Source organism: Haliotis asinina, chromosome 1, assembly GCF_037392515.1.
Source record: "Haliotis asinina isolate JCU_RB_2024 chromosome 1, JCU_Hal_asi_v2, whole genome shotgun sequence".
NCBI classification, from domain to species: Eukaryota; Metazoa; Mollusca; class Gastropoda; order Lepetellida; family Haliotidae; genus Haliotis; species Haliotis asinina.
This window is the reverse complement of record NC_090280.1, coordinates 35,918,653-35,932,793: the sequence shown is the minus strand read 5'-3', so window position 1 is coordinate 35,932,793 and position 14,141 is coordinate 35,918,653. Positions and strand designations below refer to the sequence as shown.

At 41.5% G+C, this 14,141-nt stretch overlaps 2 protein-coding genes across 2 annotated transcripts; one reads left to right on the top strand and one right to left on the bottom strand.

The window, feature by feature from the left end:
• Nucleotides 1-706: 706 nt before the first annotated feature.
• On the bottom strand, nt 707-7,667 carry LOC137290828 (electron transfer flavoprotein subunit beta-like). The gene is made up of 7 exons (XM_067821973.1): nt 7,559-7,667; nt 6,584-6,742; nt 6,096-6,254; nt 4,814-4,876; nt 3,677-3,835; nt 1,339-1,547; nt 707-889 (listed from the first exon to the last, which is right to left on the bottom strand). Exons 1-6 carry the CDS (start codon nt 7,613-7,615, stop codon nt 1,371-1,373), a joined length of 774 nt encoding a protein of 257 aa, XP_067678074.1. The 5' UTR covers nt 7,616-7,667; the 3' UTR covers nt 707-889; nt 1,339-1,370.
• Nucleotides 7,668-8,073: 406 nt separating this feature from the next.
• On the top strand, nt 8,074-13,834 carry LOC137278639 (phosphatidylglycerophosphatase and protein-tyrosine phosphatase 1-like). The gene is made up of 5 exons (XM_067811129.1): nt 8,074-8,205; nt 9,338-9,509; nt 10,553-10,633; nt 11,946-12,137; nt 12,563-13,834. The coding sequence occupies exons 2-5, from the start codon at nt 9,366-9,368 to the stop codon at nt 12,695-12,697; spliced, it is 552 nt and encodes a 183-aa protein (XP_067667230.1). The 5' UTR covers nt 8,074-8,205; nt 9,338-9,365; the 3' UTR covers nt 12,698-13,834.
• Nucleotides 13,835-14,141: the final 307 nt, after the last annotated feature.

The following is a 14,141-nucleotide window of genomic DNA, read 5'->3' as shown; positions in this document are numbered from 1 at the left end:
GAAGTACAGGCAATCTACCTTGTCTGCTACTTTGATATGTTTAATTCACATTTTTCCCAAACTCACATTAGGCTCCCTGCAAAATCCTTGTTTTAAAATGACCACTCATTTACACTCATCAAATATAAAGATTTATTCTATTTTCACATACAACTGACTGAGCCTAGTTATTGGCAGTCTTGCACCCTGATAAAACAAATATTTCGATGTCCACACAAGTTTGACAGTCAGATTGAGAGACCTGTATTGCTGAACCCAAAATGCTGTACATAAAAGCATTTGAAATTCATGTTAGTCCACAAACCTGGGACAACTAAACTGAGCTGAGGTCAACATGAATCCACTGATGGTCATTTCCAGTAACTAGCAGCATTTTCCATCTACATTTCACAATAAGTTCTCAACGCTACATTCTTACTACGTATTGCAGCTGAACATGTAAGCATGGTCTTGTTCAAGTGAGACATGTGAAAGCTACAGAGACAACAAAATTAGTCTTTCATATTAGTCTTGGTCAAAATAGACAAATTTCAAGGGTAAGATTCAGTCCATTTGTCTCCAAAAGAAAACAATGACTTATGATTGGTCTAACAAGTATCAATATAGTACATGCCAAGACATAGCTTTTTCTGTGACTACTGTAAATTCATTCCAAGCATACATCTCAAACATTCGGAGCATTGATGCAAAAAAAAAAACTAGACAGTCCAGGTTCTTAATATTTAATTTATCACACTCAAAACTGTCATCAACACAATCATTATTACATATTTTACACTGTAATTACAGACTGTATACATAGCAACATACACACAGAGCGCAACCACTGGCAGTGTCTCATTATCCACCTGTTATCATGGGAGACAACTCTTCTTGGTTACATTCATACCTGAAATAGGAATATGAAAGAGTGAGGAAGAGATTTCAAGGCAGAGTTGCTTAGTTTTAAACCAGGAGAATGAGAAAGCATTTGTTATTCAAAGCTGCAGAAAACAAGTTATATCACAGAAGTGTGTAAATAATCAAGCATTTGTTTGTTGTTTTACACTGCACTCGGCAATATTCCAGCTATATGGCAGCATTCTGTAAATAATCAAGTCTGGGCCAGAAAATCCAGGGATCAACTTCATGAGCATAGATCTACATGTGACAGATGACAAATGTCAACCAAGTCAACCTGATAATGCGATCCTGTTAGTTGCCTCCTGCGACATGCATTGGCTGCTGAAGACCAGTTCACACTCAGACCTGATATACTGTTTCATAAAAAACAGTAACTAAACCATCCCAAAATGGAACAAACGAAACACGACTCAAAGAACCTGAATATCAACATACAAATTCTGTGAGGGGAGGAGATCATCCAGTCATCACGAAGGCAGCAGCCCTGCTTCCCGTAGCTTGCCAACTAGGTCCTCCGTGGTCTCCAGCTTCTGCCCCGCCTCCCGCACCGGGGGGTCCTCCACCGACAAGATCTGGTGAGATGGGGACACATCCACACCATAGTCACCTGCCTTCTTCTTGGTCAGTGGTTTCTTCTTGGCTTTCTGTGGACAACAGGCTGAATGTATCACCGGATATAAGGAAAGGAAAGAATTGGCAGAAGTCTGCTAATTTTGTGTCATATCTCATCTGGATTCCAACCACTTCCTGTGCTGTGGGTTGAGTTCATAGGGCACTGGAATTATGGTATTAATGGTTTCGAGAAAATATTTTTACCTCTGATCTGACAAAAAATGTTTTCACCCTTGGATGGTTGTATTGAGTTTTACACCACCTTTAGCAATATTCTAGCAATATCACAGCTGGGGACAAAAGAAATCGGCTTCACATATCATACCAATGTGGGGAATCAAACCTGGGTCTTTGATGAGATCAGCGAATGTTTTAACCACTCAATCATCCCAGGTATAATTGGAAAAATAATTGTCTGATAAATATATATTGCTGTAAATGGGAAATGGACAAAATTGTTTTCACATGTCAGGGTTCATCAGACCTATCATGACATTGGGGAGCATGGCATATAGAGGTTCGTCAGAACTACCATGTTATTGGGAAGCGTGGCATATAGAGGTTCGTCAGACACACCATGTTATTGGGGAGGATGGCATATAGAGGTTCATCAGGCCTACCATGATATTGGGGAGCATGGCATATCAAGGTTTGTCAGGCCTACCATGATATTGGGGAGCATGGCATATAGAGGTTCATCAGGCCTACCATGATATTGGGGAGCATGGCATATCAAGGTTTGTCAGGCCTACCATGATATTGGGGAGCATGGCATATCAAGGTTTGTCAGGCCTACCATGATATTGGGAAGCGTAGCATATCCAGGTTTGTCAGGCCTACCATGATATTGGGAAGCGTAGCATATCCAGGTTTGTCAGGCCTACCATGATATTGGGAAGCATGGCATATCAAGGTTTGTCAGGCCTACCATGATATTGGTGAGCATGGCATATCAAGGTTTGTCAGGCCTACCATGATATTGGGAAGCGTAGCATATCCAGGTTTGTCAGGCCTACCATGATATTGGGAAGCGTAGCATATCCAGGTTTGTCAGGCCTACCATGATATTGGGGAGCATGGCATATCAAGGTTTGTCAGGCCTACCATGATATTGGGGAGCATGGCATATAGAGGTTCATCAGACCTACCATGTTATTGGGGAGCATGGCATATAGAGGTTCATCAGACCTACCATGTTATTGGGGAGCATGACATATAGAGGTTTGTCAGGCCTACCATGATATTGGGGAGCATGGCATGTAGAGGTTCATCAAACCTTCCATGATATTGGGGAGCACTGCATATAGAGGTTCATCAGACCTACCATGTTATTGGGGAGCATGGCATATAGAGGTTCATCAGACCTTCCATGATATTGGGGAGCACTGCATATAGAGGTTCATCAGACCTACCATGTTATTGGGGAGCATGGCATATAGAGGTTCATCAGACCTACCATGATATTGGGGGAGCATGGCATATAGAGGTTTGTCAGGCCTACCATGATAGTGGGGAGCATGGCATATCAAGGTTTGTCAGGCCTACCATGATATTGGGAAGCGTAGCATATCCAGGTTTGTCAGGCCTACCATGATATTGGGAAGCGTAGCATATCCAGGTTTGTCAGGCCTACCATGATATTGGGGAGCATGGCATATAGAGGTTCATCAAACCTACCATGATATTGGGGAGCATGGCATATAGAGGTTCATCAGACCTACCATGTTATTGGGGAGCATGGCATATAGAGGTTCATCAGACCTACCATGTTATTGGGGAGCATGGCATATAGAGGTTCATCAGACCTACCATGATATTGGAGAGCATGGCATATAGAGGTTCATCAGACCTACCATGTTATTGGGGAGCATGGCATATAGAGGTTCATCAGAACTACCATGATATTGGAGAGCGTGGCATATAGAGGTTCATCAGACCTACCATGTTATTGGGGAGCATGGCATATAGAGGTTCATCAGACCTACCATGTTATTGGGGAGCATGGCATATAGAGGTCCATCAGAACTACCATGATATTGGAGAGCGTGGCATATAGAGGTTTATCAGACAGACCATGATATTGGGGAGCATGGCATATAGAGGTTCATCAGATCTACCATGATATTGGGAAGTGTGGCATATTGAGGTTTGTCAGGCTTACCATGATATTGGGGAGAGTGGCATATCGAGGTTCATTAAGACGCAGATCTGCAGTGATGACAGCTGGGAGTTTCACTTTGATTGTTTCCAGGCCACCATCTATTTCCCGTGTGACGGTCAGGTCCCCGTTGTTCTTGGTGACCTCCGATGCAAATGTTGCCTGCGTGAAAGAGTAAGGAAGTCATATCATACTGTCTGATGTCCATATTGGTCGAAATCCCAAAGGCCTCTACACTAGACAGGTATTAGTAGGTTCATTACCAAGTGTCACTTGAGGGGTCCACTAGAGGGGTCATATAAAGGGGTCAGCTAAAGACTCCACGAGATGGGTCCACTAGAGGAGTTCAAAAGAAGAGACCACTAAAAGGTCCACTATAAGGGTCAACAAGAGTGGTCCACAGTGGTCCACAGTGTCTGCATGAGAGGTCCACTTGAGAGGTCATTTAAAGAGATGCAAAAATGTGACCACTTGAGGACTTCATTACAGGGGCCCAATACAGGCTCTACTAGACAGGTACACTACAGTGTCTGCAGATGGGTCCCTCAGAGGCGCTCACTTGACAGTCCAACAGAGGGGTCCACAAGGGAGAGCCACTTGAGTCATTATTTTAAGTGTCCACCAGAAAAACCAACTACAATGCTCCAGAACAGTGGCCACTAATTCAACAGGGCCACCTGTTCATCCCTTGTATATGTATTTCCCTAGCAATATGTATCTATTTTTTCCTCAATTCTATATATTTGTGCTTACTAGATGTCCATTTTCTCATCACAGAACACCTGATACACAAATGCCCCAATTCAATCCAATTCAAATCTTAAAAATATGAAAACATGCTAGCAGAAAAGAGCAGGTTGCATATCTGTGTTGATATCCATGACACAAACTATCCTTCAGCAGACTAACCATATGGCAAGCTATCCTTGTTTTATAATATCCATGTGGTAAACTATCTTTGTTGGACAGTATCTATACTGGACAAAAATAGTTAGGGATATATGTAAACTTTGAAATTATGAATAATCATCTATCTACTCATTGACACACTGATGAAATATCAATAATAAAAATACCTATATCCCTAACTTATTTTGTCCAGTATACATGGCAAGCTACCCATGTGGCAGACTATCTCACCTGTGGCCAGTCCAGCAGGGCAGCAGTCATCTGTCCAGTCTGGTTGCAGTCGTCATCTATAGCCTACAACAAACACAGCAGCAGGGATTTACCTTGAGTTCTGTACTCGACGGTCCATGGGACTCACAATCATAATTTTTATGGGTCCTGTTCCCGATTTCTAAAAAGAAACTTCAGGTTTTACTCAAATTTCAAACTGAGTTTGACAATTCAAAACAGCTGAAGTTTTTAAACGGTCGCATTTATAAAATACAAAAGCCCACACAACTTAAGTAATTTATCCACCAAACTCAAATTGTCTATGACGTTTAAGTATAATATCAGTTTCAGATCATTCTAGGAAATGCATTTTCTCAAATTTGAGTAAACGCTCAAACTTAGATAAAAACTCAGACTACAGTTTGTTTCAAGAAATCAGGGCCTGGACAAAAAAATGGGGGTCCAAGACACTTCAATATTACTGTACATACTGATCACAGTAATTGTTACAGTAATCAAATTACAGATGATACTATAACCTAGCTATTAGCAAACTCAGTGATGAGTTATTGTTACTTGATTGAAATATTTACAAAATGTATTTGGACTTTTTCTGCATCCCTGTGGACACGATGTTAAATTTCGTTGCATCCACTGTCAATTTTTATGTGTATAGGACACAGGAATTCACTTCCTGTAAATCCCTGCACAGCAGGGAGTGGTGAAGTCCGACCTCAGACTTCATTGTCACCATGGTTACTGGAAATCTGAACAAGATAAGAAGTGATATGAATGCTGTACAACTAAGACTGATGACTAAGATTCATGCCTATGTGATATGTTGAACTTCGTAAGAAGTCACACATTTCTTGATGAAAAATGCTTAATCATCTTCGACTGTGGGATCTTGCAACGTTACTGTTAAGGAAGTAATTCATTTCTGACCATATGTCGGCCATTGTGAGCAGTGTGGTGATACAGCTCAACACGTAACCATGGTCACACTTCTCATCACCTCTGTCACCTTGGTAACACAAGACGTATGTGTCATCTGTCCAATGTGCTTGCAGTCAAAACCCGACACATCAATTACCATGGTAACAAACTCATCATCCAATTACCATCAACATGATCAACAAGCACTGAGGGATCACAGTGATGCTCTGGGGCACCCTGACCCATTTTTTCAGAAGATAACATGTATCTCTGTGATCCAATATAAACTAGGCTCAAAATGAATAACTTTGGACCCCTTTTCCAAACAAAAACTGTTCTAAGCAACTGTTGCCAGGGTAACTGTTACCTGTTTGCCAACAATGACGACATCTGCCTTTTCCTCTTGGGATATCTTGGCCAGTATCTTGGCAACATGAAGGGGCTGGATCATCTCAGTTTGCTTAGCATCCAGCTCCACATGGATAGCCTTGTCTGCCCCCATCGCCATGGCCGTCCTCAGCGTCTCCTAGGTAACGCAATTGGGAATTTTGTAAAAACCACTTAAGCATTCAGTATGATATGATGGTGAAACAAATCACGTCAAAACATAGCTTGTGTTGTCAAATTTATCAAGATTATTCATTTGTATCGTACAAGTATTGCAATATTAGATTTTTATGGAAGTTGGTATATTTATTACATAATACCATGCATGGCAGAGAAAATATTGCTAAAAGTCAGCTGAATTTTGCTTTATAGATAATCAAGTCATGCAAACTGGAGAAGGAAGGCACAAGAACCTTGCAGCATGACACACTGATACTATATGTGATATGTATACATCCCTCTACTAACCTGGCATTGTGTAGGACCACATGACACTGCAATAACCTCACTGGCGATCTTCTTCTCCTTCATCCTGATGGCCTCTTCCACAGCGATCTCGTCGAAGGGGTTCATGCTGTGCTTCACCCCTTCTGTCACCACACCAGTCTTGTCAGGCTTAACGCGGATCTGAATGGGAACACAGCAAGGCAATGGTTATAGGGACCATGGTAACCGAAAGACCAAAACTGAACCTGTGACTTGGTCAAATAATTGTCCAGTTCATCATGTATTGCAAAACACAGTAAGCTAATTATTATCCAAACTGCAGTTAGGTCGAACTTACACATTCAGCCATCAAGTCAATCTGAAACATATCACTCATTGTAGCCAATGAATGATGAGTCTGTTTCTTATGAAGTTAAGATTCATGAAACTCTAACAGATCTCATGCAACTGAACGTGAGCATACTTTGGGATACATGTCAACTGTCAACCTACATTTCTATGGTAAACCAAGTGCAATCACAACTTATGTAACACTTCCAATCTTTCCATCATGTGGCAAGAAGTTGAGTAACAACACAAATTATTCGATATTATCACAATCACTTTTAAAGGAGCGCTGCAAAGATAATGATAATATTGGGGTTGCATTTACTTTTCTTTAAACGCAATATCCGAGGCATATCGGACACAAGTGTAATGCAATGAAAATTGAAATAACCAGTTGGCTGTACAAAATTAGATATCAATTTGTTATGCAACCTAGCAGGCTAGGTTGCGTTAAAAGCTGTCTCATTTTATAATAAACTGAACTGATGTAAAGTTGGTCGGTCGAACACTGCATTAGCATTCTTCAGCGTTATACATGTATAAGAACGAAAACTTCAGACGAATCACAAGCCAGGACACTATCATTCCAGCACCAATGCGCGTTCAGAAAGGGTTGGGTGGAATTTTCACCCAACGTAGATTTTGGATGATAGATAACCAATCCGTTACCTTGACAGCATAGTCGATCACACGTTTACAGCCCACGATAACCCTTAGTCCCGACATGGTCAACAGATCAACCTTTGAATGAACTTTGCACCTGTATGCGAAACTAAAACCAGTCAACTTTACATTATTTATGGAGGTCCTATTGTAAGATTTTATTCACGTAGTCATTTACAATTTGGTGTTACTTGTTTACTACATCAAAAGGACGTTTGATAAGTATTTATGTACTGATATGTAGATATTTTCACGAACGTCTGCTACGTTTTGATTAAATGGCTGAGAAAAGATCCGATTAACAACTGCTCCCTTGGCAGGCACGTCCCGGTTTCAGCTTCATTTGCTCAATAAATGAAAAAATCAGTTTGATCGCGGTCAATTATTATTAAACCTAAGTTTCTAAGAATACCCAACAAAAAATTAGGCAAATTATTTTTTACGAAAACAAAGCTAATGATGGAGATTCACAAATAACTGTGCTCCGTCTGTACATATTAAGCCGAAAGCTCCCTCTGCGCACTTGACTTATTGTTGTTTGGCGAAGGAGAGTTATCGGTGTAAGGAGTTCTATGATAAGTAGACATGTTAGAGAAGTAGTGTAGCGGGACCGTGCAAGGCCACATGTGATCAGCTGTTGGTTCGATGTTCAGGTATTGTTCGGGGAGACTGGCTAACACCAAACGTAGACAAATGATCACCCGATGAACCGAGTAGGAATTTACTCCAAAACATCATGTTCCTCAAAAGACAAGAATCAAAAGAGTTGGCATCCATAAATTCTGGCCTTCATATGCATCTCTTCTAAATGCCATTCAAAGATTCTAGCCCGTTTTCCCACAGATTTAATGAGATAACGCAACTTTTCTCGACCCTAGATACTGTTATTATTTTCGAATTTTTTTTTGCTATTATTGTGAGGGCTGTACAAATTGTGGTGTTGGGTTTTGCTGATAAATTTTAGAATATATTAGTGTATAAATATTGTTTCTGATAGGGGAACGTGAGGAACTCTAACCACAAAATCTCAAAGGAAAACATCAAACAAATGAAAAATGGAAAAAAGACCTGATAACAGTATATAAAATCGGAAAAAGTGCGCCCGGTAAAGTGCACTACTCCCGGAAAACGAAGTAGGGGAATGGAAGGAATTCTTTCCGATTTTGTTTGTTGACTAAATAACACTGAGCATCCTTACTAATACTATCGATCATTCAATGACCATATGCATTACATATGCCATTATACAGAGTCTGTAGTTACTGATGTAACTATGTAGGTAATACAATAAAAACAGTTTACTCACTACTGGTGATAAACAACAAGTTTTGCTTGAGATCATATTAATTTTGATCTGCCACCAGTTCAGGGAACAGGTCAAAAGGAGCAAAGGACAAAAAGCCCCTTTGACTTTCCGTTGGCCCATTTGACTTTTTCAAGTTCGGACCTATTGTCCTTAGGCCATTTTGACTACAAACCCATGTTAAGATATAGATCAGAATTTGGATTCAATCCGTTCTAGAATGAAAACCCAATTCTTGATCATCCATGGACAGGATGAAGTTCTTATAAATTTTGGCTGACACGTCATTGTATCTCAACTGTTTGGATCAATGCTCCTGCTGTTTACCACTTGATTGCCTGGTCCTGACGAGATTATCTTAAAAACATTCTTGACCTATCCTAAGTCACTTTAAACATTTCTGTGTGATGGTTATATTGAAATAGAAGACCAGTTATTTTCATGCATGTTCCATGTAATACACACTTCCATTTTGTTTTCAGCTGAAAGTAGGATGAGGTGAAGGTCACAATGGCCATGTTCACCAAACTTGCATTCTACCCCACAGTGGGCTACACGCTGTTCATGGGGCAGGTGACATCAAGGAAGTACTATAACCGGATTGATGACACAGTCGTGTTGGGAGCTTTGCCTATCAAGTGGATCTTGAAAGAGGTCAGGGTGCCATTCCACTAGCCAATCTTATCTGAGACCAGTCTTAACAAGTAACGCCAATTTTACGAACATCTTAGCTAAAAGTTACACCCGTTCCACAAACTGATCTTTGGCCGATATAATTGTTCCTGATCTTACAATACATTCTAAGCTAAGGTTAACACTCTTTCATGGGAGAAGTCGAAAAGTGCAAGGCACACGTTACCTCCCTTTGTCTTTAATTTAGATATGCTTAACTTAGATATCCCATAAGATCTCCCAATGCAACAAAAACTTCACTCTTCCTGAGAAATCTTAGGGCATTGAACACCTTGGTTTCAGAGGGAAGTGAGGATGAACGTTGGGTAACCGTCATCATATGTGGATGAATCGCAGCTGACTTTGTGTGCTGTTGATTAGGTACCTGTCTCTGAGGGTGTGGGTACAAATCCCAGAAGGGACTCAACTCAAAACTGTACTAGAAATTGTTCTTCACTGAGAAAGTGTAAACCACTTTCTAAATGACATTGTGTAATCATGGCTGAACCTTGTTCATCAGCATCAACAAGGTGTGACATCACAAGTACATCATCAGATAATGTATCTACAGGTAGAATCTGTGAGTGGTTTTGAAAAACATGGTCACAGTGTAATGCTCACACTTCTTCACATAGAGGATTGAAAGCCACATTTTTTAGCTTTTCTGTGATTGATTTTAAAGATCCAAAGTAGGTCATGAGCAACTTAGATTTTTGATCTTAACCTTATGATTGACTTGTGTAGGATTGGTAAGTGTGATGTTGCCAACCGCAACATCACAGTAACATTGTGATTTTAGGGTTTTACAAGTGGCATAGAGCTCAGGTTGGTTAGGGAAACAGCACCCAGGATGACAGTCACTGGATTGTGTGATTCATTCTGTTTCAAGGGGTATTAGCCTAGTGATTAAAGTGTTCGTTCATCATTCCAAAGACCCTGGTTTGATTCCCTGCATGGATACACTTTGTGAAGCCTGTTTCCTACTAAAAGCAGCATAAAACTGAACTCAATCTATTCTGTTTCAGTTGGTTGCCAAGGAGAATGTCACTGCATTAGTGTCGGTCAACGAGAACTTTGAGCTTGAGAGTCTTGGACCTTCGAAAGAGGTGAGTTCCTCACTGAGGTGAACTGTATTGGTTCCTTACTGAGGTGAACTGTACTGGTTCCTCACTGAGGTGAACTGTACTGGTTCCTCATTGAGGTGAACTGCACTGGTTCCTCACTGAGGTGAACTGCACTGGTTCCTTACTGAGGTGAACTTCACTGGTTCCTTACTGATGTGAACTGTACTGATTCCTCACTGAGGTGAACTACACTGGTTCCTTACTGAGGTGAACTGCACTGGTTCCTCACTGAGGTGAACTACACTGGTTCCTTACTGAGGTGAACTGCACTGGTTCCTCACTGAGGTGAACTGTACTGGTTCCTTACTGACGTGAACTGTACTGATTCCTCACTGAGGTGAACTGTATTGATTCCTCACTGAGGTGAACTGCACTGGTTCCTCACTGAGGTGAACTGCACTGGTTCCTCACTGAGGTGAACTGCACTGGTTCCTTACTGAGGTGAACTGTACTGATTCCTCACTGAGGTGAACTACACTGGTTCCTTACTGAGGTGAACTGCACTGGTTCCTCACTGAGGTGAACTGCACTGGTTCCTCACTGAGGTGAACTGCACTGGTTCCTCACTGAGGTGAACTGCACTGGTTCCTTAGGTGAACTGAACTGGTTCCTTACTGAGGTGAACTGCACTGGTTCCTCACTGAGGTGAACTACACTGGTTCCTCACTGAGGTGAACTACACTGGTTCCTTACTGAGGTGAACTACACTGGTTCCTCACTGAGGTGAACTACACTGGTTCCTTACTGAGGTGAACTGTACTAGTTCCTTTATGAACACAGTTTGTCGTTAGTACAAGACTGCTCAGTGAGATTCATAATGCATGTATTAATACAAATAAAATGGCATTACAATTGACTTTCATTTTCAATAGTTACTTCTGTCCTCACCTGGGTGTTGCATAAAAAATACTAGCCACCAAAATAGCTGAAATATTACAGATTGCTGCATTTAACGACAAACAAAATAACAGTTATATTTTTCCTTATCTTGACTCATGTATTATATTATGCTATCATATATTATCTCCCTTTCTTCCAAGGTACAATGGAAACCCCTGTCCCTTAAGAGCAGTCTAAAAACAGCTCAACCTAGATGAGACTGGTTTGTGTTTTTATGCACATGTACTTGTAGGGTGTTGGTGTGGGCATGTCAGCAATTTTGTACATAAAACCCACACAACCAACACCCCTACCCCACCTTTAATATGTTGAAAATATGATCACTAACTCCAACCCTGCATGTAAAAGACTTGTATTGAACCTATGGCCAATGAAGGTTTTTCTGCCACTTTAGGATCTCCAGCATTATGGCATCAAGCAGCTTCACCTTCCCACAGTAGACTATGTGGGTACTCCATCCCAAGACAACATCCGACGCGCCGTGGACTTCATTGCCAAGTACAGGCAGAGGAAGGAGACAGTCTATGTTCACTGCAAGGCTGGGAGAACACGCAGTTCCACAGTGGTGGCATGCTATCTGATGGAGGTAGGGGGTAAAAGTATCAGAGTGATGAGTTAGTGGTTGAGTTAGTTAAACACTGCTTTTAGCAGTATTCCAGCAATATCATGGTAGTGAACACAACAATGGGCTTCACACATTTTACCCATGTGAGGAATCGAACCCCGGTTCTTGGTGTAACGATTACTTTGATGATGTTCTGCAAGATAGAGTTAGGCGTCAAGAAGCCACCATTATTAAGGACCATTTATTATTTATGTCTAGGGAGGCATAATGATGATTTTCACGGGGGTCACCTATTTTGTTCTTTGGAGGTAGGTGAGTTATCAATTTTGCACATATGTATTTTGGGGGGTCAGCAATTTTGTACATATAATATTAGCTTTCTCTCTGTTTTCCCATTTAGTTCATAGGGAGTATACTTTTTGTATAGACTGCCCATATTTTTTCAGACTTACAACTACACTCCAGAGCAAGCAGTTGACTTCATCAAGGAAAGAAGAAAGCATGTGTGGATCAGGGAAAAACAGTGGAACTCCATCAGAACCTTCTATAGGGATATACACAAGGACTCAGTCTCCGACTGATAATAGAAAGATGGAGTGAGGCAATAACCCCTGACCCTAGTTCCCACTGCCCAAGTCATGATAGGCCACCCTTGGCCTATTTGTTTCTGTCCAAGTCTTTCTAGGCCACCCTGGGCCTATTTCCACATATCCAAGTCATGCTAAGCCACCCATGGTCTATTTTAATCCACCCAAGTCACACTAGGCCTATTTCATCCTGTGTAGGCCACCGTCAGCCTGCCCAAGTCTCTGTCTTGCCATATTGAACCCAGTTCAGCTTGTCCATGTGTCTCTGGGCCTCCCTATCTAAGCCTCCCCTGGCCTCCCATAGCTTATCAGATTCTCTTTAGACCAGGCTGATCCTCTGAGCCTTTGAGACCCTTCTCCAACTCGTTAGTGTCACTGGTGTTGTCTGTGTTTTGCTACAAGGTTTGCAATTGTAAGGTAAAGGTGTAGGAAGTGTATGCCAGTGTGTCTGTCAATAATGTGGGGAAAGTTATTATAAGAGTCTTTACTGTACAAAGTGTCCATACATAAATGCTTTTGATTGATGCCTATGCTGTTGATCACTGCATGGTATGGTCCAGACTGCCGCCATATAGCTGGAATATTGCTTAGTGCGACATAAAAGTAAATTCATTCACTCTCCAACCCATAAAGGTCCAGGGTAGAACAGGTCTTCAGCAACCCATGCTTGCCACAAAAGGTGACTATGCTTAACATAAGAGGCAACCAAAAGGATCAGGTGGTCAGGCTCGCTGACTTGTTTGATACATGTCATCTGTTCCCAATTGCTCATATCGATGCTCATGCTGATGATCAATGGATTTTCTGGTCCAGACTTGATTATTTACAGCCCACTGCCATATAGCTGGAGTATTGCTGAGTGCAGCTTAAAACTGAAGTCACTCAATGACTCACTTTTGACAGCATGGGAGGTGATTTTGTGTGTAGCTTGAATTATCAGATGTAATCCAGAACTAATCAAGAATGAAGCTGAAATAGGTCAGCCCCCAGTGAGGTGTCAAATGAATATTAATATAGCTGTTTCTGTTCATTATTCACTCGCAGTGCATTTTGTTAATGTGAGCCATGACAGTAACATTTGAGAACTCACAGATGTTCTGTTTGTGAATAAACATTTACAGTTAAATGTGTTTCGGAAACATTTGTTGTTTCTGCAACCGTTGCAGAGGATTCTTGGTTGCTTGTGCCTTATGTCCAGAAGTTGATAGATACAGAACTTTGTGCGTGCGTGCGTGCGTGCGTGCGCGTACATGTGTGTCACCAAGAGACTCTCCATGGTAAAAGCAGAACAAACTGACTACCAAGCTTTCATCAAGGGGGGATGGAGACCCCCTCCGAGAGCCCCAGGGGTTTACTCTTTAAGTTGTTCACCGGTCTCTTTGGAACCATGGGCGCAGGTACCCTCGAGGTTTGTTCATATTCACGGAGCCGCAGGGCG